This window comes from Lissotriton vulgaris, chromosome 2_1 (assembly GCF_964263255.1).
Source record: "Lissotriton vulgaris chromosome 2_1, aLisVul1.2, whole genome shotgun sequence".
In the NCBI taxonomy this organism is placed as follows: domain Eukaryota; kingdom Metazoa; phylum Chordata; class Amphibia; order Caudata; family Salamandridae; genus Lissotriton; species Lissotriton vulgaris.
The window spans coordinates 82,653,148-82,680,418 of record NC_141687.1 but is presented as its reverse complement, the minus strand read 5'-3'; the positions used below and the strand labels follow the sequence as shown (position 1 = coordinate 82,680,418).

General features: G+C 45.4%; 1 protein-coding gene across 1 annotated transcript in view; it reads right to left on the bottom strand.

Moving 5' to 3' along the window:
• MARCHF4 (membrane associated ring-CH-type finger 4) overlaps nt 1-27,271 on the bottom strand; it is a 537,832-nt gene that overhangs the window by 262,497 nt on the left and 248,064 nt on the right. Inside the window, exon 2 of the mRNA XM_086958464.1 lies at nt 10,880-11,041. Coding sequence (XP_086814590.1) covers nt 10,880-11,041 — 162 coding nt within the window. The remainder of the gene's footprint in view (nt 1-10,879; nt 11,042-27,271) is intronic.

The following is a 27,271-nucleotide window of genomic DNA, read 5'->3' as shown; positions in this document are numbered from 1 at the left end:
GCACAGCAGACAGAATCTATTCCTCATCGAGATTGGGTTTATAAACCATTCTCAAGTCCAATAAAGTGGAAATTGGATTCATGGGACTGACAGATTTACAGAAAGCAATTTACTGATATGATTAACATGCACATTGTCCCAGGATCCAGATCCCCACCTCCCCTGGTTAGGTTAATTTGTGCCTTATAACATGCTGGCGCAAAGTCCCAGCTTTGGAGCAGGGTTATTTATCAGGTTGGCTGTATAATATATTAAATTGATTGCGGACAGATCTGGTGTTGTTAATGCATTTGTCCTGAAATTGATGTCTGTTGAATACTCTTCTATAAGTTCACCGCGGCAGCATTCGTGGTAGCCTTTTTTGCTGAGATGATATGATAACAATATATGTTTACAGACCAAAATTCGTACGGCGCCGCGGTACTCATTACGAGTCCAGCTCATCATGCTGCACAGTGGAGCTGTGCTCATGACGAGTGGACTCGTCATGACTCCGCCCACTCCTATAGGCGGGGAATTCGCCACGCGTAGGCGGCAGTGCGGCAGCATGACGAGTCCGACTCGTCATGAGCACACGACCAACATGCAGATGACAAGGTGGACTCGTCATGAGCACGGAAAGGGTTAATAAATTTAAAAGTTACACAGGTATCCCCCAACTGAGTGGTGTAGGCAAACAGGCTGACGTCAACTGACAAATCATGAATTCTGCAGGGACTGAATCAACACAGACATGGCACATACTTCTCAACAATCCATATTAAAGTCATTCTCTTAATGCAAGATTCCACATGATTCTCTAAGCTTAAAGACACAACTACAAAAACTCTGCCCTCAAAGAGACCCCCCTCCACACTCTCTCAGCCATTCTGCAAAGAGAAAAAGTAAGAAAATGCCGTCAATAACTTATCTGGGAGACGCACTTCTTTTCCATATTGCATTTTGAACATCCATTTGCCACAATCCACCCACTCACATTTCTCTCTTCGCTAAAACCCCCACAATCTTCTAGCACATCTTTCACCCTCTTCACAACCCTCACCCTCTGTAAATTACATACCTTATCATAATTAAAAACAATTAGCCATAATTGGTTCAGGAAAATAATTATTTCATTCTCAGTAGTTTATCTCTTAATCAGTACTCCACTGTCACCTCATGTAAACCCTAAACCTATTTCTGCTCTCCTTACAGCATTAATCATCTTGTAACATAAATTCTCTCACCCTATGTAACTTCCCTTGACATACCCTTAGATTGGGTTACCTAACCTGCAGCACATAATGTAGAACAAGCCTATAATTATAAGCAGAGACAACCATTCTATTTCTTTACCCCTTTCTCTGTATTTCTCATCCCATTCTGCTCTCCGTTGTTGAGCCTTTCAACCAATCCATTCAGTTCAGGAAGACACGAAGAGCATTGCCTTAGGCTTGATACCACTGTGCTTCAAAACATCCTCCATTTCTCAAGAAACCAATTGCACTCAATTGTCGGTGAGAAATGAATCTATCTCTTTTAAACACTTCAGAACATCTCATGACACTGCTGGTGGCCACACCAGTCAATTAGGTGCAGAGGAAAACATGCCACAGTTGGCCTCCTAAAGAATTTGAAAAGAGGAAATGACCTCATTGTCTAAAGTTAGTTCCTGTGGTAATTTTTTTAGGAAGAACGATAAGCAGATTTAAGGTCTATGTGTGTTATGTAGAAAATGTTTGTAAATAGATGTACATCTGTTGATGAATGTCAAATGTTTCCATTAATGCAAGGGGAATGCCATGAAACTCTTTGGAGACAAAGTCACGCAATCGTCTATCAATAATATTGTAAGCCATTCCACATTCTTGGTAGTCTGACATTGTCTCCCACAAACAAATAAATGGCAGTCGATGTTAACCACTTCCATGCGTCGTCCGAAGTCACGGTGGGCGTGTGTATAAGACGGCCTGGGGCCGTCTGATTTGCGCACACGTGGATTCGCCCGCACAGCGGGGAAATGTGCGCCGCATTGAAGCGGATAAATGGAAAGGGGCGACCACTCGGTCCCCCCGAACGTATGGATGGGTGCCCCGAACCCCCCGGGAAACCATTTTGGGCGGGAGGCGTGGCTCGGCTGGTATGCCCAAAGTGGCGTAGCCGGGGCGCGCCCTTTCCCGTCCAGGAGGGGTTGCCCTAGACACCCGCACGGAAGACCGCGCCCAGTAGGCGTACCTGAGGAGGGTCACCGCCCTCCCGCAGACAGATAAATAGAGCGTGAATCCGAAGAAGCATCCTCTTGTTCCTGTGCTCTGAAGGCTGCACCACTCATTGCTCGTGAGCCCTCGACGGAAAAAGCGGCAATTTTGAGAACTTGTAATCTTGTTGTTTCTCTTTCAGTTATCTGGAGTACGAAGGATCTGGGACCTCGTTGATCGACTAGAGCGGAATAATCGAAGCTATGGCCGGCAAAAAAGCGGGAAAGAGCTCCGAGCTGGAGAAGGTACTGCGCACCTTGTCGAACCGAGTGGCGATCATGGACCGAAAACTCGGTAAAGTTGATTCGATCGGTCGAGGTCTGGCCGAAGTTAAAAAGCAGTTAGCGGCCCAGAACAACCCCTCAGGCCGTCCTAAGAAGGTAATAGGCCCGGCCTTGCCGGGAGTCGTCCCTGAGGGTAGGGGGAAGCGTATTAAGAGGAGGGCGGGTTCCGGGGAGGATCCGGTTCCTGAGGTGCCCCAGCCGCCCCCATCACACCGGCGGACAGCCCGGTACCAAGTCCAGATATAGGTCTACCAATCCCGGTTGTAATTACCCCTGTTAATGATGATCAGATGCCCCCGGAACTGGCCATCCAGTTAGCGGCAGTGCTACCCTGGCTCAAGAAGAAAGCGGGGGGGGGGCAGTGGCCGCGGGGGACCCGGCCGAGGAGGCTAGACTAATAATCGAGCAGTTACGGCAGTCGAGAGAAGCCGGGACGGCAAATGTTCCTTTTGTTCCCCCACAGGTGGCGCCAGGAGTACCTACGGATAGCCGGGAAAAGGCAGCAGACACGACGGTTGAACCCGGTAAGCACCCATTGCCAATGGCAGGGGAAGGTTCATTACCTTCAAGGCGCGAAAGGGTGGCCCAGCACATCCCTGCGGCCACAAAGGAAATGATATGGGGGGAAAAATATGTGAATATGTTTTCGTTGTTGACTGACCATCGCGAGATGGAATATGCAAAATCCCAGAAAGATTTATGGCACCCCAGTGTATGGCGGGCCAAGATGGCAGAATTTAGGGTCGATGAGACCGTAGCGAACTGGGTAAAGGCCTTTTCGATATTTACGGCAGTCATGGGTGAACGAAAGCCGGAAGTGATGACCGAGTTGTCCTGTTACCAGAATAGGATTATGGATTTTTATACCATGTATGGGGGGGACGAGTGGAAAGGGTATGACATGAAATTCCGGAAAGCGAAAGAATTTGATGCAACTTTGACCTGGGACTACCTCGACTCGGTGTCATGGCACAAGCAGCTCTTGCCTGGTGCGGCGGGTACATCCTCGCCGGGCGGGAGCGGGCCAGGGTCAGTTCGCCAAAAGCCTGCGTTGCCCTTTCGAGCAAGCGCCGGTGGGGAATTTCAGCCCAAGACCGGCGGAAATGGCGGCAAGCGGGGGGTTTGTTGGAGCTTCAATAGAGGCAACTGTAACAGGCCCCAGGGAACATGTAGGTTCAGGCATGCGTGTGCGGGCTGTGGGAACTCCTCACACCCGGAGAGTAGCTGTAGATCACAGAACAGCGGAACGGGAGGACAAGGGGGGTGTAAGCAAGAGTGAGGTGATGCTTGGGAACCGATTGCCTACACCTGTTGATATCATGGCTCTGACTCCTTGGTTGAACAAATACCCTGATCATGTATCCGCTGGGGTTTTGAGGAATGGATTCCTATATGGCTTCAACATCCCGGCGGGGGATTTACGGGGGGACTCCTTTTGTAAAAATCAGTTATCTGTCCAACATAACCCAAGCGTAGCAGCAAAGAAAATTTCCAAAGAAGTCAGCTTGGGGCGGGTGGCGGGGCCTTTTCAATGCCCGCCGGTGGCGGATTTCGTGTGTTCACCGCTAGGAGTGGTTCCAAAGAAAGACCCAGGGGAGTTTAGACTCATTCACAACTTGTCTGCCCCAAGGGGTTCCTCGGTGAACGATGCCATTGACCCGGATATTTGTTCGGTTCGGTACGCATCGTTCGACGATGCCGTTGCCATATTGAATCATCTGGGCCCCGGAGCACTGATGGCCAAATCGGACATCGAATCGGCATTCAGGTTGCTCCCGGTACACCCACGGGACCAGCACTTGCTAGGTTTTGCGTTTCAAGGGAGTTATTACATGGATAAATGCATGCCTATGGGTTGCTCCATTTCTTGTGCCTATTTTGAAATGTTCCGCTGTTTTTTAGAGTGGGCATTCACCGAGGCCACAGGGCATAAGCACGTTATGTACTATCTAGATGACTTCCTGTTCTTGGGAGCGGCCGGCAATACGAAATGTGCGCAGGCGCTGCAGGACTTCTGCATCCTCATGCGGGAGTTCGGAGTCCCATTGGCGCCAGGTAAGACGGTTGGACCATCTACTTCACTGGAGTTTCTGGGAATTGAGCTTGATTCTGTGGAAGGATGTTTCCGTTTACCAATGGAAAAGGTGGCCAAGTTTAGGGCTTCCTTGACGCAATGCCTGGGCAAGGAGAAAGTGACCCTGCACCAGTTACAGCAAACAGTGGGTCAGCTTATATTTGCCTTAAGAGTGATACCGATGGCCCGCCCCTTCCCACGCTCTATTGCACAAGCTATGGTTGGCCTCAAGGAGGGACACCACCGTACGAGACTGTTGGCAGAGGTTCGACAGGATATGCGCATTTGGTTGGCATTTCTGGCGGACTTCAACGGTCGAGTTGTGTGGAACAAACCACCAGCATCATCGGATGAACTAGGTTTGTGGACGGATTCAGCTGGAAGCGTGGGATTTGGCGCCATCTTTGGTAACCGATGGTCGGCGCAAGTATGGCCGACGTGGTGGCACTCCAGCGGTCTGACAGGTAACATTGGGTTCTTGGAGCTATTTCCCATTTGGGTTGCTCTGATGGCATGGCCAGACGACTTTAGGGACCGCTCGGTGGTGTTTTGGTCTGACAATATGACTGTGGTTGAGTGCATTAATCAGCAGGCAGCCCGCTGCAAGTGGATCGTGAGATTGTTAAAAGAAATTGTTTTACGTTGCATGAAATGGAATGTACAGTTCAGGGCAAAACATGTGCCAGGTGTACTGAATAATGCAGCTGATGCACTCTCTCGTTCACACATGCAGTCTTTCAGGGGCTATCTACCCACAGCGGACCTAGTGGCGGCACCGTTCCCCGAAACGCTATGGCTAATCGGTGCCCCGGATTACAAGACCTCGTGGCAGCCAGCTTAGCTCCCAGGACAAGGAAGGCTTACGAAGGAGCGTTTCGTTCCTACTGCACATTTTTGGGTCCGACAGGGAGACAGAGCTGGGGTCAGGAGGAATCCTTCCTGGGGTTCCTGGTAGCGCTGCACTGAGAAGGCCGATCAGCGGCAACGGCCAATAGACATAGGGCGGCCATTTCGTTCATGGCACAGCTGCACGGCATAAGTGACCCGACGGGTTCCTTTTTGGTTAGGAAGGCACTCCTCAGCTGGCAACGCCTCGAGGGTCGCAAGCAGGATACGAGGCGCCCGATTGGCTTAGACAGATTGTCTCTGCTTTTAGCAAAGCTGGATGAGACGTGCTCCTCCCCTTTCGAGGCAGTTCTGTTCCGGGCAGCTTTCGCCTTGGCATTCCATGGGGCTATGCGGGTAAGCGAACTCGTGGCAAGGAGCAAGAAGGATATGGAGGGAGGCTTGTGCAGGGATCACGTACAAATAAGGGGTGATTCGATGGTAATCTCAATAGCCAGGTCCAAGACAGACCAGGAAGCTATGGGTGATAGTGTTGTCGTACAGCGCGCACGAGGGTCCCCCACTTGTCCGATAAAGTGTTTAGAGGAATACTTGGCACAGAGGACGGCTACATGTGGGGGGAGCCTGCTTAGGCACAATGATGGCACCCCAATGACGAGATTTCAGTTTCAGAGGGTGCTAGCACTGACAATCGCTGCCGCGGACATGGACCCGTGCGATTTTGGGACCCACTCATTTAGGATAGGGGCTGCTACTGAAGCTACGGCCCGGGGTCAGAGTGCGGAGGAAGTGAAACAGCTTGGCCGTTGGTCCTCGAACTGCTTCAAAAGGTATGTGCGATTGCACATGTTGTAAAAGTCAATTGACATGCACTCACGCTTCTTGTCTTTTGTTTGAATTACAGTTTCGCAAGCATGTCACGCGGGGCGGAATTGGAAGTCGACCCAACATCAGGAGACCAGCGGTCGAGGATCACCGACTGGAGAGAGAGTGGTATGGGTCGTGGGCCACTCATATGTGAGGCGCGCCGGGGACGTATTCAAGGCAGGTGACGCGATTCATGTATCTGGGGAATACGGGTACAGAGTGACCTTCCATGGGAAGAGCGGCCTCTGTTTTGACCAATTTCAATTGTTTTTGGAGGGTCTTTTAGGGCGGCAAAGGTCACCGCCATCTGTAGTCATAGTACACCTGGGGGGCAATGACTTAGTGAAGCTGGGAAGACGAGTGTTATTAGAACACATCCTGTCGGCAGTTAGCTGGTTGGCTAAGAAACTCCCGGGGTGCACGATTGCCTGGTCCCACATGATCCCCAGGAAGATTTGGCGGGGGGTCTTTCAGTGTCAGCGTTGAACCACTCAGTGAAGAGGGTCAACAATAAAATTGGGAAGTTGTTTCGCTCCGCGCAGTTGCATAGCATTCCTCACGGGTGTATTCGGGGTGATCACATGTATCTGAATGATGGGGTTCACCTGTCCAGGGAAGGGAATGATTTACTCATAGGAGACTTCATAGCATGGTTAAGGGGTTTGAGAAAGCATGACCTTTAGGAGGAGTGGGGGGTCCGGATAGTCGGTCAACTATCCGGCCTGTGGCGGTAAGGTCATGATCGGTGAGCAGTAATTTCAAGGTCCCTAGAGGGGGGCGCCACCCAGAATGGATGGGAGCGCCTGGGGGGAGGCGGCCATTGGCCCCTTCCACAGGGAGGCGGCACCCACTAAGGATGGGTCGCCTAGGGGGAGACGGCCATAGGCCCCTCCCAGGGGGGAGGCAGCTAGATGCCCCTCCTACGAATTTCCCGGGGGCCGGATATCCGCTCCGGCAGAAGAGAGTGTGGGGATGGGGGGGAGTCCACGCTGTCCTTCCTACAGATACCTCACACGGGAACTCGGACGACCTTTAAGATGGCGTCGAGTGAAAGGGGGCCCCCACGACAAGGGAAGTTGCAGTTGGCAATGAGGGTAAAGTCCTCTGCGCATGCGCCACTCACACCGTGAGGGCGGGATTTTGGTAGTAGGGATCTGACACCGGTTAAGACCTTGCCGTTGGCCCTTAATGCTAGGATGTACAATTTTAATTTAGAATGTATGCATTTTCAGGATGCTAGACTCGGCTAGGAAACCTTTGTATTAGAAATCTGTTAAGGTTAGCCAAAGAACATGTCTTCATCAAAATGTAATAAAAGTAAAATTGTACATAATTATGAAACTTTTATTTAATGTTTTAAATTTTGTTTCATATTTTAATAAATACGGCCGGGGGGGTAACTCCCCCACGCCTTCCAAAAGTTCAAACCTGTGTCTGTCTTATCCCATTGGGAATTGGTGTTGGGAGGGGGTGGCGGGCATCCCGGCCATATGGAAAGGGGCGACCACTCGGTCCCCCCGAATGTATGGATGGGTGCCCCAATCCCCCCGGGAAAAAAAAGTTTTGGCGGGAGGCGTGGCTCGGCTGGTATGCCCAAAGTGGCGTAGCCGGGGCGCGCCCTTTCCCGCCCAGGAGGGGTTGTCCTAGACACCCGCACGGAAGACCGCGCCCAGTAGGCGTACCTGAGGAGGGTCACCGCCCTCTCGCAGACGGATAAATAGAGCGGGAATCCGAAGAAGCGTCCTCTTGTTCCTGAGCTCTGAAGGCTGCACCACTCGTTGCTCGTGAGCCCTCGACGGAACAAGCGGCAATTTTGACCCACCCACCAGCCCCTAATGCAATGTTTGTCTGAATAAAGTTGTGCATGATATCTGATCGTATTAAAGTGATGCAGTCTAGTCTTCAGTAATTATATATGCCTTGGATTAAAAGATGTGTATAGGCCTTTTTTCCTTTGTAGAAAAGTAAGGGAGTGTTTCATATAATGATGTTGCTTCTGCTTTTAGGACATTTTTTCCTTTGTAGAAAGGTGAAAGTTGATGACTTGTCAAGGCTATGTCAGAATTTTTCTTCCCTTAGTAGATAAAACAAACTCGTATTTATTTTTTGGTCGGGCGGTAAGGTCATGATCGGTGAGCAGTAATTTCAAGGTCCCTAGAGGGGGGCGCCACCCAGAATGGATGGGAGCGCCCGGGGGGAGGCGGCCATTGGCCCCTTCCACGGGGAGGCGGCACCCACTAAGGATGGGTCGCCTAGGGGGAGACGGCCATAGGCCCCTCCCAGGGGGGAGGCGGCTAGATGCCCCTCCTACGAATTTCCCGGGGGCCGGATATCCACTCTGGCGGAAGAGAGTGTGGGGATGGGGGGGAGTCCACGCTGTCCTTCCTACAGATACCTCACACGGGAACTCGGACGACCTTTAAGATGGCGTCGAGTGAAAGGGGGCCCCCACGACAAGGGAAGTTGCAGTTGGCAATGAGGGTAAAGTCCTCTGCGCATGCGCCACTCACACCGTGAGGGCGGGATTTTGGTAGTAGGGATCTGACACCGGTTAAGACCTTGCCGTTGGCCCTTAATGCTAGGATGTACAATTTTAATTTAGAATGTATGCATTTGCAGGATGCTAGACTCGGCTAGGAAACCTTTGTATTAGAAATCTGTTAAGGTTAGCCAAAGAACATGTCTTCATCAAAATGTAATAAAAGTAAAATTGTACATAATTATGAAACTTTTATTTAATGTTTTAAATTTTGTTTAATATTTTAATAAATACGGCCGGGGGGTAACTCCCCCCGCCTTCCAAAAGTTCAAACCTGTGTCTGTCTTCTCCCATTAGGAATTGGTGTTGGGAGGGGGTGGCGGGCATCCCGGCCATATTGGAGATACTAAACAGAACCCCTGAATTTTGATTCTCAACTAGTAGCAAAAGTAAGGACGAGAAGCCTATAGAATTGTAGAAATGCCAATCTGGACTCAATGAATCTATGAAGGGATTCAGGGAGTCTTCAGGGAAACTAATAGGGAAAAGATCCGGACAGTAATACCAAGCATTTGGGGCAATGTATTCCATTGTAGTCTTAACAGGTTCACTGACTGCATTGATAAATAATTTAAAATATACTATACTATACTAAACAGAATGTCAGAGCTCTGGACCAGGGAGAACAAACTTTACAATGCGGTCGTTACACCACAGTTTGTTTACATCGCAGGCATTACAACGCAAGTCGTTACAACGACTTGTGCTGGATGGAGCTCTACACTAAAGAATAGTATGATTTACTATTCAAACACCTTCCCTACTGTTACGTAGGCAGGAGTTATAATACTAAATTATACTATTCCCAAGCTCAGCGCCCTCCAGTGCAAGTCGTTGTAATGACTTGCGTTGTAATGAACGCGATGTAAAATACCGCGTTGTGAATGTATGCGATGTAATGTCATACATTCCTGGGCCAGAGCAGGTAAACACATTCTTACAACAAGCAATAAGATGCGAAGCATGAAATATTCATTCAAGGCTAATTTCATAGGCTAGAAGCAGTATCACTAGGTAAGCTGAAATCTCCCAGGCAAATAAAATGTTATGAGACCAAAAAGTATCGAGGACCAAAACATTGTGAAGGTAAGTGCATCTAGATAAGTATAGATTTAACATTCTTAATGCCACATAAACATACCCTGAAGATAAATACACACACACACACACATATACATACATATATCATTTTTTTCAAGGCATATATTGATAAGAAATGATGTATAGTAAACCTATACTTACCTATGTATTGAATTTTTATTCTGAATATTTATGTCTTTATATTTTGCCCCACAATATTCTTTTCTGGATATTATGGTGGAAAACCAGCTCCAACCAGGACATTCCTCTATGGACTTAAATCCACCTCAACATTCACACCTATGCAAGGTTTCTTTGATGAAGGGAAAATAAAGATGCCCTGGTGCTCTATTGCAGCGCACGACCAAATTTACATTCTTAAATCTTGCCTTTCTATCTGTCTTAAGTCTTTTATTGTCCTTGGCAAAAGTGTCCCATTTTAGAAGATCCCAACCACCAGAATGGAGAAAAATGCGCTCAATATGTGAATAGGGATGAAACAAATCTCTTTCCATGGATCTCAAACTGGCATCTTTAGCACGCGGTAAATCTGTACACAAACGTACATACTATTGTCTCTCTCTTTTCAGGAAAATCTCTAGAAATAGTGTGAGGAATTGTCACCAGCTTAGCCCCCGAACGAGACATGCCTTACATGAAATGCCGAAGTTCACATTCAGGATTCTCACAATTAATATTCATGAGATACAGTAAATAAATTCATCTGAATGGGGGTCATTTGCACATTTATTGGTCACACTGAAAATCTGACTTGGAGTGGCCTTCAATGGCCATCATTGAGTAAACAGAAAGTGTTACAAATTCTTCCTACATCCCCTAAGTATTACCACATAGCATGCAATAGAGATTAAATCATCATAACACGAGCAATGACAGAATCCACAGAACAAACAGACAAATAACACAGAGAAATGTTTTAATTGTTTTGTACCTTTACCTGAAGAGGGTTCTTTGTGCTTATGGCGATGACGTGGTATTTGTAGTAGCACAGTTCACAGCTCCAAGAACCCCTCTCACTGATCCACCGAATCAGGCACGGCTGGTGTGAGCACTTCACAGACCCGTCACATCGGCAAGGACTCAGCAACTCCCCCTGAACACAAAAAGGATTTGTAAGGGACTAGTTCCACCACTCATGCAAAACCATTGAGAATTGAGCAAGTCTGGCATTATCAGCAATCAACCTTTGTTACTGAGGCTGACCTTATGTACACTGGATTATGGAGTGATGGGCACCTGGAAATTAATAGGGTAGGCATGGCAACCATAAACTGTTGGCCATCAATAGTACTGGCAACCATTATAACCGTTGATCATCCATAGTATGGACAACCTTTAAACGATTGCTCATTCATAGTATGGGCAACCTTGAAACAACTGGTAATCGATAGTATGGGCAACCTTAAAACCATTGGTTATACATAGTATGGGCAACCTTGAAACCATTTGTCATCCATAGTATGGACAACCTTTAAACGATTGCTCATTCATAGTATGGGCAACCTTCAAACAAAAAAACCATTGGTCATCCATAGTATGGGCAACCTTAAAACCATTGGTCATCCATAGTATGGGCAACCTTGAAACCATTGGTTATACACAGTATGGGCAACCTTAAAACCATTGGTTATACATATTATGGGCAACCTTGAAACCATTGGTCATCCATAGTATGGGCATCCTTAAAACCATTGGTCATCCATAGTATGGGCAACCTTAAAACCATTGATTATCTTTAGCATCTTTAGTACTAGAATCCAAACTAGGGCCTTTGTTAATCTGTTTCTGGTGGGGTGGGGGGAAGTTGGTCCACCATCAAATATTCCATCTGCTGACCTGAGCTGTGCTACTCCTTTAACCCCTTCGCTGCAGGGGTAATTCTCCCCACGGTACGGGGGTAGAGGGTGAGGGTCCGCGGCGCCGCTGTGCTCGCAACGAGTCTAGCTCGTCATGACTCACAGGGGAGCTGTGCTCATGACAAGCTGGCCTCGTCACAGACCCGCCCACTGATTATTTCTCCTGCACAGGCAGGAATTTAACCGCGCATGGGCGGGCCGCGGCCGTTATGACGAGCTCAGCTTGTCATAAGCGCATCTTCACTGTGACTCATGACGAGCTCAGCTCGTCATGAGCATCTAAGGGGTTTTTAACCTATATGCTGCACTCACACATAGACTCTGACTTTAAGACATATATCACACTAGTAACCCCTTCCCATTTGCAAAATTGTTGCCACCACTTTTAAAATGGTGGTAAAGTATTACTGTTTTGCGACCGTGGTGGTAGGCCCATCAGGTCAGCGAGATCTTGGACCACTTCTACCAACAGTGAACCACCTGACGAATCGAGAGAGCCCCACATACCTAATGGGGATCTTTGTCTCAACAGTGAATCCAGGCTGGGGCAGATGGTTGGTTTAGGTATTGTCCTGACATAAGGTGTTGTAGCTGTTACAAAATCCTCAAGGCGGTAAATGATTTAGTTGAGGTATTTACCAGGCACGCCTCACGCCTCAGATGAAAACTTGTGCAATACGTAAAATACAGGAAGTGCTGATAATGTGAAGTGCAACCACAGTGCTTGTTCCTTATTTACAATTGGGGCTATACACAAGTGTTGATGATCACTATTATTTCAGGTTACCTGACACCCACCTGAAGCTTCTTACCAAACCAACCACAAAACCTGTAATAGAAGTGGTATAAAATGCTCACCCATTCTCCTGACCAACCTTCTGCTGTGTCAATATCACCAATTATTATTGCACAACATAAAATATTAGAACTTACACTGTAACTGTGCGAGTGTCTGCTTCTCCTACCCTGAGGATAGATTCATTAAGTATATAGTGAGCACCAGACTCTCACCCAGTAAAAAGTAAAAATCAAGGGACTAGCCACAAAAAGAAAATAACCCCTACTTTGAACTAAACCTCTGATGCCACCAAGCAAGCAAAGCAGGTGAACCCAACACACCCTATAGGAGCTCCCTTGTCTATTCCATCCAATCATCTATCCATTCATGTTTTCATCCTACCATCCACCCGCTGATATCTATTATTTCAACTTTACATTCTGTCATCCATTAATTCTTTCAGCCATCATTCAAACTTTCCCTATTTCAGACATCCATCCATTCTGCCATCCATTGTTCTGTCTAACCATTCATCTACTCTGCCTTCCACCAACTCTGCTATCCATCCACGTACTCTGCCACCCATCCTTCCATCCATCCACTCATCCATCCACTCTGCCATTCATCCAATAATTCCCTCGGCCGTTCGTCCACACAATTTGTCATCCTTCCACTCTACTATCCATCCACCCATTTCATTATCCATGCACCCACTCTGCCATTCATTCCTCCATCCATCCACTTTGCCATCCATCAATCATCCATCCATCCACGCCACCATCCATCCACTTATTCATTCATCCACCCACTGTGCCATCATCCACTCTGCCACCCACCCATTCAGGGCCTGATGGTGAGAGGTCATGGAAAAGCTATTTAGACTGAGAACTAATTCAAGAAATTTGAGATTTCCATTACCAGACCAATGGCCCTATTTAGAGTTCAGTGGACAGGTTACTCCATCACAAAAGTGATGAATATCCCTTCTGCTGTATTTCAAGTGCCACTGGATATAATGCACTTTATGATACGGCACACAGGATATCCGTCACATTTGTGAAGGAGTAACCCTTCCGGAATTTCTAAATCAGGCCCTTAACATCACTGTGGTGGAGAATAATAATCCTGTGGATTCTCCCATTGATTCAAAACTTCCTGCAGAAATGTGAGAGTTGCTCATCACCGAGAGCTCGAACTCTGGCCTTCTTTGTATTCACATTTATTTCATGTGAATATAATGAAAAAATTGGCATGACTCTGGACCTTTTGGGGCTGAGCTAGCCACCTCTTGAAACATTTAGACATTTTAAGGACTCATCAATTTGTTCCAGAGTCCATACTGCTTATTCAGAAAGTATTCCTCTACAAACTCAGTCACAGATCTTAGCTTGCTCCTGAACAAGGACAAAATCAGACATTAAGCTTTCTAAATGGGTCTTGGTACATTAACTTTGGGTGTTTGAGCAGATTGCGTGGGGGCATGGAAAATAATGTGCTGTCGACATGTAAAAAGCATCTGTGCTTGGCTGAGCTCCCCACGCGCAGCCCGCCTGCAGCAACTACACTAGCGCTGTCTGTGACACTTCTGCCCCTTCTCTGCCTGCTGCAATGCTTACGATGAGACAGCCATGCTGCCATAATAGGATAGCAAACACAGGCTCGCAGAGAGATATCTGAGTTTACCTTTGCCTTGCAAACAATGCAATGCCTGTCCCTTGCTACATCTTCCGTCTAGTGTCCTGAGAGCTACCAGAGATAGTGGCCTTGTCTGCCAGATAGGTGGGGGTGCAGGCTTGGTAAATGATGCAGCTGTTTTTGAAGATGGTGTAGGCTGGCAAGAGAACTAGGGTGAGGAGGTGATGTGATCATATTTCTTCATGCTATCGATTATATGTGCTACCGTATGTGGAACACCCTTAGTGGGTGCCACTGTGGAGGCGAGGAGGCCATGGAGTTGGGCTTTTCCAGCATCCAGCTATGATAATGCAGGAGCTTTCATAGCAGTTCTAAAGTTCTTTTTGGAGGAATGGCTCTGAATACTCTGGGAGAGGGAGATATAACCTTAGGCCATCATTGTTGTCCTGACAATGTGTTCCTTGAGGATGGAGGTGAATCCAAGTGATTTGCCACTGGCTAAGAAGCTTCAAGATTCATGTCATTTGGGTATGTTGAGCTTAAGGTAGATGCTGGACATGAACTAGTACAGGTTTGCTCCTTATACAGAGTCTTTTTAAAACATTTCAAATTCTGACCTCAGTAATTCGCCCGAGACTACCTGTCAGTGAATGCCGACATAGGTTAGGCATGCAATTGGCATCCCTGATTTTCTTCATACTCGTTTTTAGGTCGCAGCCTAAGGGAAAGACAACTTGGGGAGTTTCTGGAAGTAGACTTGGGAATGCATTCTGTCTGTTGCTTGCAATGGGCTTTGTGGTTTGAATTTCCCATTTTCTTGCATTCCACTTCCTGGCTTGGCTAGCCATGTTCACTTCATCCCTCCTGATGCCAAAACCTTATTCACCAGTATCCTTCCAAGAGCTCCCTTTCTGTAAACAGGCCTGTAAATCCTGTTCTAATCTTGTCACAGTTGCTGTGCATTCAGAGACAAAGGTCAAATGTCAATATGTGCCTTCAATGGAGCCTGGTGTTTACTTTGCTTTCAGCTGACTTCAAAGTGAAAGCATTTATAGGAAAGAGGAATGCAGATTGCTCTCCTCATGGAGTGGGGATATCACAGTTCTTTTAATGGCTTTTTCATTAGATAAGAATGCGTGGTCCTGGGCATATCGCTTTTATCCGTCATCTGGTTTATTTATTCTTGTTAATCTTATTCTAGCCAGTCTCTGACGGTGCTTTTACAGCATTTGCTCATACGAGATAGAGAAAAACACCTCTCTATAACAAAGGAATCCACCAGGGTTACAATACAGAATTCAGTTAAACAATGTTTTGTATTAGGGACGTATTCATTTTGTATTGATTTACGTTTAGCAAAACACTGCTACCTAACAACAAACAGTTTTGCTTTTAAATTGAGTTTCATAAATTGTTGTACAGTGCTCCTCAATGTAATTACAGGCAACTACAGAGAACGCTCCTCAAATCATTTGTTAATGGTACTAGTATAGCACTGCTATTTCACAACCGAAGCATTAAAGCACTGTGTGTAAGCTGAAGTGTCAGGGAAGCACACATGTTGTCAAATGGTAGCAATGCTTGTGTTATTGTTCGGCACCTTTGTGTCTGAAGCTTCAGCACTGAGCTGAGAAATTCAAATGTCGGAAGATCTACAAGTGGTAAAAAATCCAGGCCAATTAGGCCGTAAAGTAACCTCATTTGTTGAGAAACTTCACTAGAGCAGAGGGACATTTTGTTTTAAAAGCCATTTATTTATGAAATTTTATATAGCGCGAACAAGATCCCGAAGGACATCAGAGCGCTTTACAATAGGGCAGAAGGAAGGACATGAATGCAATAACGACAACCAGTAAGAATAAGAAACTAGAAAGATTGCATAATTACAGTACAATTAAGTCACGTAGAGTAGTACAATACACATGTATATAGCGTGCTGTGAAGGGTGGCATACAATCCTGTAAAGACGAGCAGTATCAAATAATGGTAGAGTGGTTGTAGGGTCAATGACTTCGAGCAGGTGAGCCTATCCCAATTAAGGTAAGAATTTATTCATTAGGATTCTTTTTGCTTCCAGTTTGAAAGCAGTCGTTGAGGAGAGTCTGTGTACTTCCGGTGAAAGAGAGTTCCATATCTTCGAGGCAGCGCCAGGGTAGGCTCGGTGACAAGTTCTCTTTTTGTTAAGGATGAGTGGCTTCAATAGGAAAGTGTTAGCGCTTCTTGAGGTTCTACCACCACAGGATAATTCAAGCTTTTGCGCTAGGTAACTGGGAGTTTTGAAGTGAAGGGCTTTGTGCACCAGAACAGCAATCTTTAACTGAATTCGAGCTTCGAAGGGCAACTATTTAAGAGATTTTAGGACTGGGGATATGTGCTAATTTCTTTTGGGGCCTGTAACTGAGAATGTTTGAAGAAAGCAACTCCATTGGTAAACTACCATCAGATCCATCATTTGCTTTTTAATTAAATTAACATGTTGTTTCTCGAAACTTTATCAGATAGCAATGCAGTTGCTACTTGGGTGCAAACCTCGTGAATGTGTGTTACACTTGTTAATTCCAAGCTGGTAATATTTAACTAACCTTTGCTTGAACACTGCCAAAATCACGTTTGTGCAGGTTTTTAATAATGCAAACCAGAGTATGTTATGTTATATGTTTATGATGTGCACAAAATGTTGAGTTGTTTGATTTCGAACCTGGCTACCCATGTTACATAAACAACAGCCCTGCCTTTAAGTAACATCTCCTCCCATATGTTCAGAAATGTATAAAACTATAATATGAATTAAAACTATTGTATATGTTGTTCACAATGTGTTTCAGAAAAAGATAGATCTCTAACACTATGAAATCAAGGTATTGTATTACACACAAAAAATTCTACTCTTAATACCATGCTAATGCAGAATTGCCATTTTTAATTTTTTATGCTACGCGTCCATGAAAACGTATTTCCTTTCTCAATGTCCAATAACAACTTAGAATTACACACTAGAGTCAGTAAGTCCAAGTCAAACCACTTTATTCGATTACTTAAAATCATAAAAGTATGCTATACATGTACAAAAAACTTTACAAATTAGTTAAAAATGCAATATACAAGATAAAAATACAGTACAGGTTCATTAAAACAAGGTTAACAGTCATTTCTAAATATAGAGCAATTGATTCAGCTACAATGTCATTATATTAAAAAGGTTGGATTTCTAGTGCGGCTTTCTGTCTATCCCTCTTCTTTCTTACAGACGCAGCGAGAAAGCTGGCGACACAAAACATAGTTACAGGAAATTCCAACAGTTGTAAAAACAATAAGGCAGGTTTACACTGGATAAAATTAATTTTCTTTAGTAGAGGGAGGATGAACCTTTTCCTGGCATCATGGTAAAAAGGGCAAAAGAGCATAAAGTGCAAGGTGTCTTGGGGGGGAAAAATCATCCCATTTACACGGGGCGACATCTTCAGGTCTGCTCCAGCCCTCCAAATCCCAGAGTACAAAATGTATTTGGTTAAACCGGAATTTTATTAGTAGCCATCTATGAAAAGAATTTGTCACTATGGACAAATAAGGTGACATCGCTAAAGACAAGGTAACCAAAACATGTCCCCTAACCAATACAAGGTAACCAAAACATGTCCCCTAACCAATATTTTACCTAATTCTACAGCTTCCCGCTCTGCCTCCCTTAACCTAATAAAGTTAATTTTTACCCACTCTAGGTCAGCCTTGCATAAGGATTCTGGGTCAGAAAAGATCTCAGGTCGCCCCATATACATGGCTAACATTTTTATATAGGACAACCATTGGATTTCATTCCTATTGTCAAGGTTGATACAGTCCTTTAGGATCTTATGATTTAGGGAAAGGTTAGGATTCAGCCAGATTTTAATCCATAGCAGTATCGGGGCTATTTTAATTATGTCTGCTATGTAACCTATCCCCAGTTCAAGATGGACAGAGTGGGTAGCTGTAGATTGCGGGAGGCCCAGAAGGGACCGTAGAAATTTGTTTTCCTCTGTTTGGATGAGGTCCGGTTTTGTAAATCCCCATATTGATGCCCCATACCTTGCGATAGATATGGTCTTGGCTTTGTAGATTGCCAAGATCGCCTCATAGGGTTTCCCCCCCAACCTTTTGGCGAAACCTAACACTGCGGCTGAGGAACTTCTCACTGCATTTACCTTTATTGAGAGCTGTGGGGACCATGAGCCCCTATCATCAAAAACTACTCCCAAATAGGTAAATGCCTTCACTCTTGTGATTACTTCTCCGCTGCAGTAAAAGGACTTCACTTTGTTCTGTGTGACACCCAGTGACATGACATGTGATTTTCCATAATTTACCACCAGATCCAGGCTTTTCATAAAGTCCCCAAGTGAGTCCAGCAATATTTGCAGTCCCAGAGGGGTCCTTGCTAATAAAACAGCGTCATCCGCATATAAGAGCACCGAAACCAGTGTACCTCCCATGCGAGGGGTGTCAGGAGTCGCTGATAACAGGTTTACCTCCAACGAATTGATATACAGCGTAAACAACAATGGGGCCAAGATGCATCCCTGTCGCACCCCTCTACCGGACTTAAAACTTGACATGCATTTCCCCTCATTCGTCATCCTAATTGAGGCATTTAAGTCTTTGTGCAGCTTGGCCAGAAAATATACTAGAGTCAGTATTACAATAGGTCAGCATTCTTCAAAAGCTTTTTCACATAACGTATTGCAAGCAAACAACCGTCGGCATAGCCAGCAGCTACCACTACACCTGAATATTAACGGGGAGACCTTTTGGCGTTCCCAATGCTTGTTTAGTTTGTGTCTTTTTCTTCAGATTTTGCACCCTGCTTAACTTGCCATTCCTCCTTGACACTACAGCAGGTTTTATATGTTGATTATGTAAATGCCCATCAGGCATGGACGTGTCCAATTCTTCCTTTTGGGGTAGACAGAAAGTTTAGGCCATGTTGGTTTTGGCAGGTTTGCTGTAACATCCCTATTAGCAGATGGAATGTACATATTACACTTAAAACATAAACGTTGTCAAACAGTCCTTATCCTTGAAATTGAGTTTAGAGTGCTCGTGGATAGAGCCATTAGAGTCTTCCAATTAGTCATGAAAATGATTGTTCACTGAAATTCGCATTTAACAATTTCTGTGAAAAGTTGACATAGGTTGTTGATGCTGCCGCTCAACTGGAAACAGTGTATTACATCTTAACTGGAAACAATGTATTACATCTTAACTGGAAACAATGCATTACATCTTAACTGTGTAAATAATGTATTATATCTTAACTGGGAACAATGTATTACATCTTAACTCCATTTTAACTACATCTTAACTGGGAAATATGTATTACAAGTTCATGACTATGCAATAACAGCAACATCACTAACGAGGTGGGAGGGGGGAAGCAGCTAAGATCACATCACTCCCAGCTGGGACTCCTAACAGGTCTTTTAACTCTTTATGCGCTGAAACATACTTAAGAGATGAACAAAGATTATGAAATTGGCAAAGCAGTCCAGACATTTCCTTCTAAGCAATGGAAGGGGGCTGCACTAGGAGGGCTGGGGAGAAGGACGATATGTTCCTTTTTTTTTTCATTGTATTAATTCTTTGACATCTTTTACCCATCTTCTTGCATTCGTCACATTACATCTTTAAAGTGACTCCCCAATGTAGACAAAAACGCTTCTGTTTACCCAGTCCTGCATCACTAAGATTTTTACATCGAAGAATGTGCTCTCGCAGGTAATTAATCCAGTAGCCGAAGGTGTAGTTAAGTAGGTTTATTCATTGTAAGTAGGATGGTAAAGGTGGCCCCACCGGGAGCAGCGTCCTGCTGCTCAGCCCCACACACTCAAACTGCCCACTCATTCAAACCATGCATTCACGGACATTCTGATTACATCACTCACACAGGCTGAGCAGCAGGGAAGGAGAAGACCAGAGCACAACAAAGATCAACAACAAGAGATCTTCTAGAAAGTTACTTTGTTTCATGATGTCTGCTTGGGCTTCGAGATGTATTAGAATATTGGAATGTTAAGCGTTCCATTGAAAACAATGCTGTGCTCCAGGCTTCTAATGACCGGTAGAAGACCACAGGTTAAACATTCCAAAGTTTAACAAAGGCTTTCAACCCCCCTCAGGCTTCGTGGGGCCTTTGTTTTACAAATTAGAACATTCTTCCCTGAGGGCCTGGGGACCTTCACTGATTTTCCCTGCCCTTCCTTGATTCTAGATGTTCACTACCCGTTTCGCATGGAAAGTTTAGAATGGGATGATCCACATGAGCAGAAACAGAACTCTCTGTGCACAGGTCTGTTTGTTTTATGTTCTTTTTTAAAAAGACCTCACAATATGTGAGTTTGCTTTGTGTAAATAGAGGCACCTGAGCTTCAACATTTTTCTTTGTTTTGGTGACAAAAGATCCGATCCAATGTAGGGCATTTCTTTGATTTTCTGGATCTTGGTCCCAAAATAATTGTTTGACATTTTAAAAAGTGTCTGGTGCCACGTATGCACTTAATCAGATGCACATGTACTCAGAACTGTACAATGAAGTACAAAACAATACCGTAGCAGTATATACAATGCAATTTAAAGTAACACAAGCAACAGTATTGAAGATGTAGGGCCAAATGTAGGTAATTCATATTTACCGACTCTGAAATACCGAATTTTACCGATTTGGTATTTAAGAGTCGGTAAATATGAAGGGGGAGATGTAGGTAATTCAAATTTAAGAATTACCGAATCGGTAGGATTCGGTATTTACCGATTCAGTAAATACCGAATCGGTATTGCCCATTGATTCCTATGATCCTGCAAGGGTGCAGGGGGTGTCACTTTGACACCCTCTAGCACCCCAAGTACAGGCTTGTGTGACATGTGGCACACAGACATGCCCTAAGCTCATGTCTGAGTTTCACATTGCACAGGTGTGCATGCACAGATGTGCATGCACACCTGACTTCGGTATTTTACCACCCAATTGGATTGGGTGGTAAAATACCGATTCTTAAGGGTCTGTGACACTCTTAGGAGTGTCACCTACATGTGGATTTACCTAATCGGTAAAATTACCGATTCGGTATTTTACAGAATCGGTAAATTTACTGATTCTGTAAAATGATGGCCCCTTCATGCCTAATCCTAAATACCGGTCGGTAACGGCTGACATCGGCCGTTACCGAACTGTATTTTCTCTCCTACATCTGGCCCGTAGTGTCATGTAGCCACAAGATAAGTAGCTGCCATGCGTGTTCTTTAAGCCTAATATATGTAGAATTATTTTGTGAGAAGAGCTTAGTTTTTATTCTCCCATTGTAGACCATTTTTTAGTGACCCAAAAATACTTTACTGAAGTTAATTACATTTAAAAAAATTATAATTAATTTAGAGTGTAGTTAATTAACAAGCCACCTTTGGGTCCCTATGCTGTAGCTTGCAATTTAAGATAAAGATTAACAGAAACTGGTTTAAATACATATTTCTCTGCGTCTGTGGACACATGGCTGAACCCACAGTCCAACATCAAGCCCAAGGGCCGTCAGCTTGGGCATTGGCAGGTACTGGCGCGGTGTCCAGGGTGTGTGCGATAACTTCATTTCTTCTCTGTATCAGGCGCAGAAGTTGCGCTCTTGAGGAGACAAAGAATGTCAAACTAAGATTTCACTTTAGGGCTGTGGTGACTTCTTGTGAGTATAAATGCTCTCTGGCAGCGGCAAAAACAGAGGTATTTAGGAGTTACTTTTTGCTCTCACTACACAAACCCCAACTTCAACTCCGAACGTTTGACAAGTTGCAATGGTTAATAGTTTGTAGAATTTACTTCAGTGAGAGAGCAGAAGGAATTCCTCCTCCATGGATTGTTTGGGAAATTTGGTGGTGATGCAGAAGCAGATGCTTTTGTGTCAGTTTTTGCATTTCTAAGCAAACGGTGTCATAAGATTTCCCAAAATGCAGTTGGATTTACAGACCACTTTACAGCAGAGTTGGTGGCTTCCCTTCCAAGATTTCTGTATCTAATGATAGATCTTCAAAAATATTAAGTTAATAGGATTTGAAGACGCCTTCACAAGGAGAAAGGGTAAACAACAGTACATACAGAGCTTTTCCACTCAAGCCTAAGGGTTTCACAGAGACCAACATTTCCCAAGGACTGATCTATGTAAGACAGTCGAAGCCCCATCGACAGCCGAACCCCTGTTTCTGCTTCCTAATAACCTTTACCCATGGAAACTGGGGCAAAAAGTCAATGAATCTGAGTGTTACCAGGGTTGAAGTTGAGATCTGTGTACTAAACCATGACTGGTACAATAATTTGAGAATTGAATCCCACTCGCAATATAGCAAAGCTCTCAAGTTGTCTGATACCAAGAAGGAGTTGTAGATGCAGCTTTATTTTCCCCTTTGCATTCTGTTACTTCCATTTATTTTCTGTTCTAAGTGCAGTTAGTACTGCAGGTACCAGACTGACAAGCTAAACCCAAAACTGTGTGAGCTGATCATGCCTTACACTGACCAGCCCATGACTGTTCATGCGGGATCCACTCCTAATTGCAAAGACTTCTACTACTCATAACCAGGTTGTCCAATACCAGGAATAACACCAACCTAGGAATTTGGTGCAAGTTACCAAGACGGGCCAAAGGGTCCTTGTCTTTTGTTACTGGAGTGTGGGCAGCACCTCAGCTCTGTCTAAATACACCACCGCAAGTGGCAAACGAGGAGGCGCTCGCAGCACAACACATGATACAGGCTCTGTTGTGCTGCACTGGGCAACCGCAGTATATGTACCTCTGGTATAATGTGGCAATGAAGTGCTAAAGCTGATCCATCAGGGACCCTACGCTTGATTTCCTCTCTGCCTTTTTGGCATGACTAGTGGCCTTGGGGGATGGGGCTGCCACACAACCCAGTGCCAATGACAGCTATAGCTGCAGGCACTACCTTCAGTGATTGCCTTATTTATCTTTGCCTATTCCTTTAGTTGGGGTATTGTTCTGAGATATCCATGGTACATATTTTAGTCGCTGCTCGTCTAGTCGTCTGCTCCAACGCCAACAAATGACTTCGGCTTAGCGGCATTATTCGTCGCGCTGACTCACCCCGAGCTCGGCTGCCTCCTGCAGCTTCTCTTTTCTCTTGGACTGTGACTGTGAGTCATCCTACTTTTGTCACAAAAATAAATTCTTGTTGATCTCCATTACATTCCCTGAAATGTCCTGTTAAATACGATCAGCCTCTTTCAGTCCTGCATCTAGAGGCATGACTCTGCTGCCACACCGACGGGGGCTGCAACATTTAATGCAACTGGAACTTTAAGAATTACAACAGGAGCAACTTCAGGTACCAAAAGCTAAAACATCTGCTTCTACAATACCTAATTTCTGTACTGTCTCCCACCAAAAAACTGCACCAGGTTCAATTGGAGGAAGTGCCATTCGACATAGCTTTCATAAAGCTGATCTCTGCTACCTGCAAGAAGTCCAAAGTGCCTCAGGACTCAGCCAACCACTATCCTCAGTCATGGCGAAGATTTGGACTTCATACCATAAGCATCAATACCGGGCAGATGTCTAACTCTCTTTAAAATACGCCTCTTCAGGATGAGTGGCCAAGTACTAGCAGCAGTCCTCAAAAAACTCTTTACAGCTAATATTAAGGAATTCACCATCTTGGAATGTGAATCAGTACTAGTTTCACGCTCAGCATCAACAATCTTTTACTATGAAACAGAAAAGCCTGACTAAACTAGGGGCTAAACATCTAGGGCCTCATTTATGAGAAATGAAGCATCGCTGCGTGAAAGCAGCGGTGCGTCACTTCTCAGTGCGCACTCCTTGCGACATACCTGATGCATCATATTTACTGTATGACGCATCATGTCGCAAGGAGTTACAGATACGTCAGTATTTCTGACGTATCTGTATGGCACAAAAGTGACGCATTGCTGGAGTGTGTCACAAAAGTGATGCAACTCCAGCAATGTGTCCTTTCACATGGGGCAAGCCCCAGGTGAAAGGGCCTGCGTCAGTCTTACGCCTGCTGTGAGGCAGGCGCAAGATTTAGAAGCAACAGCGTCCTAGAAGTGACGAGTGAAATCTCATAGATTTCACTGCGTCACTATTACGAGGCTTTTTGCGGGGGAACGCCTCCCTGCATACATTATACCTGATGCAGGTATAATGTAGCGCAGGGGTTTACAAAGTGACGCATCTGCTTAGATGCTTCACTTTGTAAATAGTGCGCAACAGGAGGCATGTTTTAAGCCACCGACGCATCGGAAGCGCAAAACTGACGCAAGGCCTCATAAATGAGGCCCCTAGGGCCAGACTAACTAATATTTTGTGTCATGGTTACACCACTTTTGAGGTGCATACATGACTCAAAATGCTGGTAGATATTTACAAAGTCCCACAAGGGGTGCGTTGCGACGCAGAGCGTGCTTTTGTAAAAAAAGAACAATGTAACCCAGCGCTGCTGCTTGCCCTGCACGGGTGACATTTCATTCTGAGAGGTGTTCCATTGGTGGAACGTGGGTGTTTCCAAGCATCTACCCATGGAGTTAATGCAATCCCAGATTTACAAAGGTTTGTAAACCTTGTATTGCATAAAATCGCGATGCCTCCCAGAGGATAACGTCACTCTGAGAAAACACCCTTTGTTCTCCTCTTTCTTTCCTCTTTCTATGTGTGCTGCAAACAGAAAGAGGAAAATGCCTCAAGAGATTGTTTTTGTGCAGAAATGTATCCCTTCCTGCACAAAACAATTCTCCTTGTAACACAGAGCACTCTTGCACTGTGATGCCTACGTTGGTGCTAGGATGCCTGAAATGCGCCGGCGTTATGACAGAGCAGAAGTGCACTATATCTTAGTAGATATGGTGCATGTGAGCTCTCTCCCTTTCACGCAAACAGCACAGCAAGTTGCCTTGCCACACTGCATTGCATCAAAGGTTAGTAAATCTGGCCCATAGTTTGACAAACCAAAGCTAAACCAGGCCTCCTACTTCCTCTCCATTGCAGAAGCACTAAGCTTCCATCACTTGATCACTAATCTAACCTACTCAGCTGGCCACATCTTCAAAGCTATGTTTGACCAAATGAGCTTTGTCCCAGTCACTGAACCTCACCTTATCAACCTTACCTTCTTCAGGCTCAAATACAATCTTGGTTGCTGGAGACAGAGAGCAATTTGATATGAATTAATTCCAAGAATTCCTCGGCCCTTTTCCACACACTGCCTTGAGGATATCCGTAAAACATTTCTTTAAATGTTTAGCAGGGACTTTTGGCATGTCGGTTCCTTGAAAATCCCATATGAGTGAGAACTAATTGAAGGAGAACTACTGGTTAAACTCAGATTTAAACTATTGAAAATAGACTTCGAAGGAAAACACTCAAACCTGACGACAAACAGTATCTACAAAGGCAATCCAGCATCTACAAAATCTACTTTAAAGAAGCCATAATGAATCTCAGAGGCCACATGCCCAAACAGAGAGCTTGTCAGCATCACTGATTAGAACATTGGAATGTTGGGAGCTCCATTGCAGACAATGGAGTGCTCCCTGCTTCTACGGGCCGGTAAAGGCACGTAGAGCAACATTCCAATGTTTTACAAAGGCTTCTCGAAGCTCGAGGGGATTTATATCCCCTCGAGCTTCGAAAACCCTTTGTTTAATTTGTTAGAACATTCTGCCCTCTAGTGGCAGAATGTTCTAATAGCCTTATAGCCCTTCGTAGCAGGGCTATACCGGCAATTAAAGTCCCGCTGTCTCGTTAAAGTCCCTCGCCTTCGGCTCGGGCCTTTAACGATTCAGCTGGCCTTTAATAGCCTATATAGCCCGGTACGGCGGGCTATAAGGCTATATTAAACACTCTTAGGAACAGTATGATAACTAGCAAATAACTTCATCAGGATTGGCACCAATCACAAACTCTATTTCCTATAAAAAACCAAGCAGTGTTCTCTCAGACACTCCCCTACCAAATCGGCTACCCGGTACCCTGAAGCAATACTGAGTTTATTTATCCTTCTTACCCAAAAAGAAATGTCTGACCTAATTAAAACAACAGAGATGGCTGTGTCCCTAGAAACTCCTTGCTCACCAAACATCTTCAAATCTATCCTACTTGCTTCTTTTGCTCCCATACCCGAGATATTGATAATCAACTCTTCCCTACCAACTGGTTCGTTTCCATGTGACCTGGAAACAGCATATATTAAGTCAATTCTAAGAAAACAGACTTGACCAAGCTGACCCAACTATTTACAGACACATCAAAAAGGCAGTCTTTGGACAGATATCAACTTTCATTGAATAAAATAGTCTTCTGATAGACGCACTGAATTGATTAATTCCAAAAAGAAGGCTGGAATCAACACTGATCTCCAGCTGGGAATAACCGTAAAGACCCTGTCAACAATAAAGAGCTGCTACCCTACTGCCATTTGAAATGCCATCAGCCTTCGACACTTGATCACCTCCCACGCCGCACGGCTCGCCAGCTGTAAGCGCGTTTCTGCCCCGGCGCCACAGGTTCGTCCCTGGCCTCGGTGCCCCCTTGCTGCTGCTCGTTTTTTGTTCTCTCCCACACTGTTACCCTTATTGTTGTAAATTTCGTGATTGTCCTTATTTTCTTCTGTTAAGTGATTCTGTGCTTTTTCGGCAGTATTGTACCCCTGGTGTCCCCCCCGCTCCCTGCTTCCCGCCGCTGCTCCCTCGCGGCCCGCCCCCTTTTTCTTTTCTGTACCCCATTGGCCGCCCCGCTCCCGCCTCCCAGCTGCTCCTCCCTCCCACTTGGCCTCATAGGGAGTACGCGCAGCATTCACGCCAAAGGCAAGCCGTCTACGCCTGTCCGCGCCTGGACCGCGCCCATCACCAGGACCCCTGACACCCAACGATGCCAACGCACCCGACAAATTTACTATGCCGCCACCCTCCACACAATCAACGCCAGCCAGAACCCCGCCTGCTACCGAGCCACCCCGAAACGCACCAACGGACCCTTCACCTGCAAAGCCTGCCAATTCACCTGCC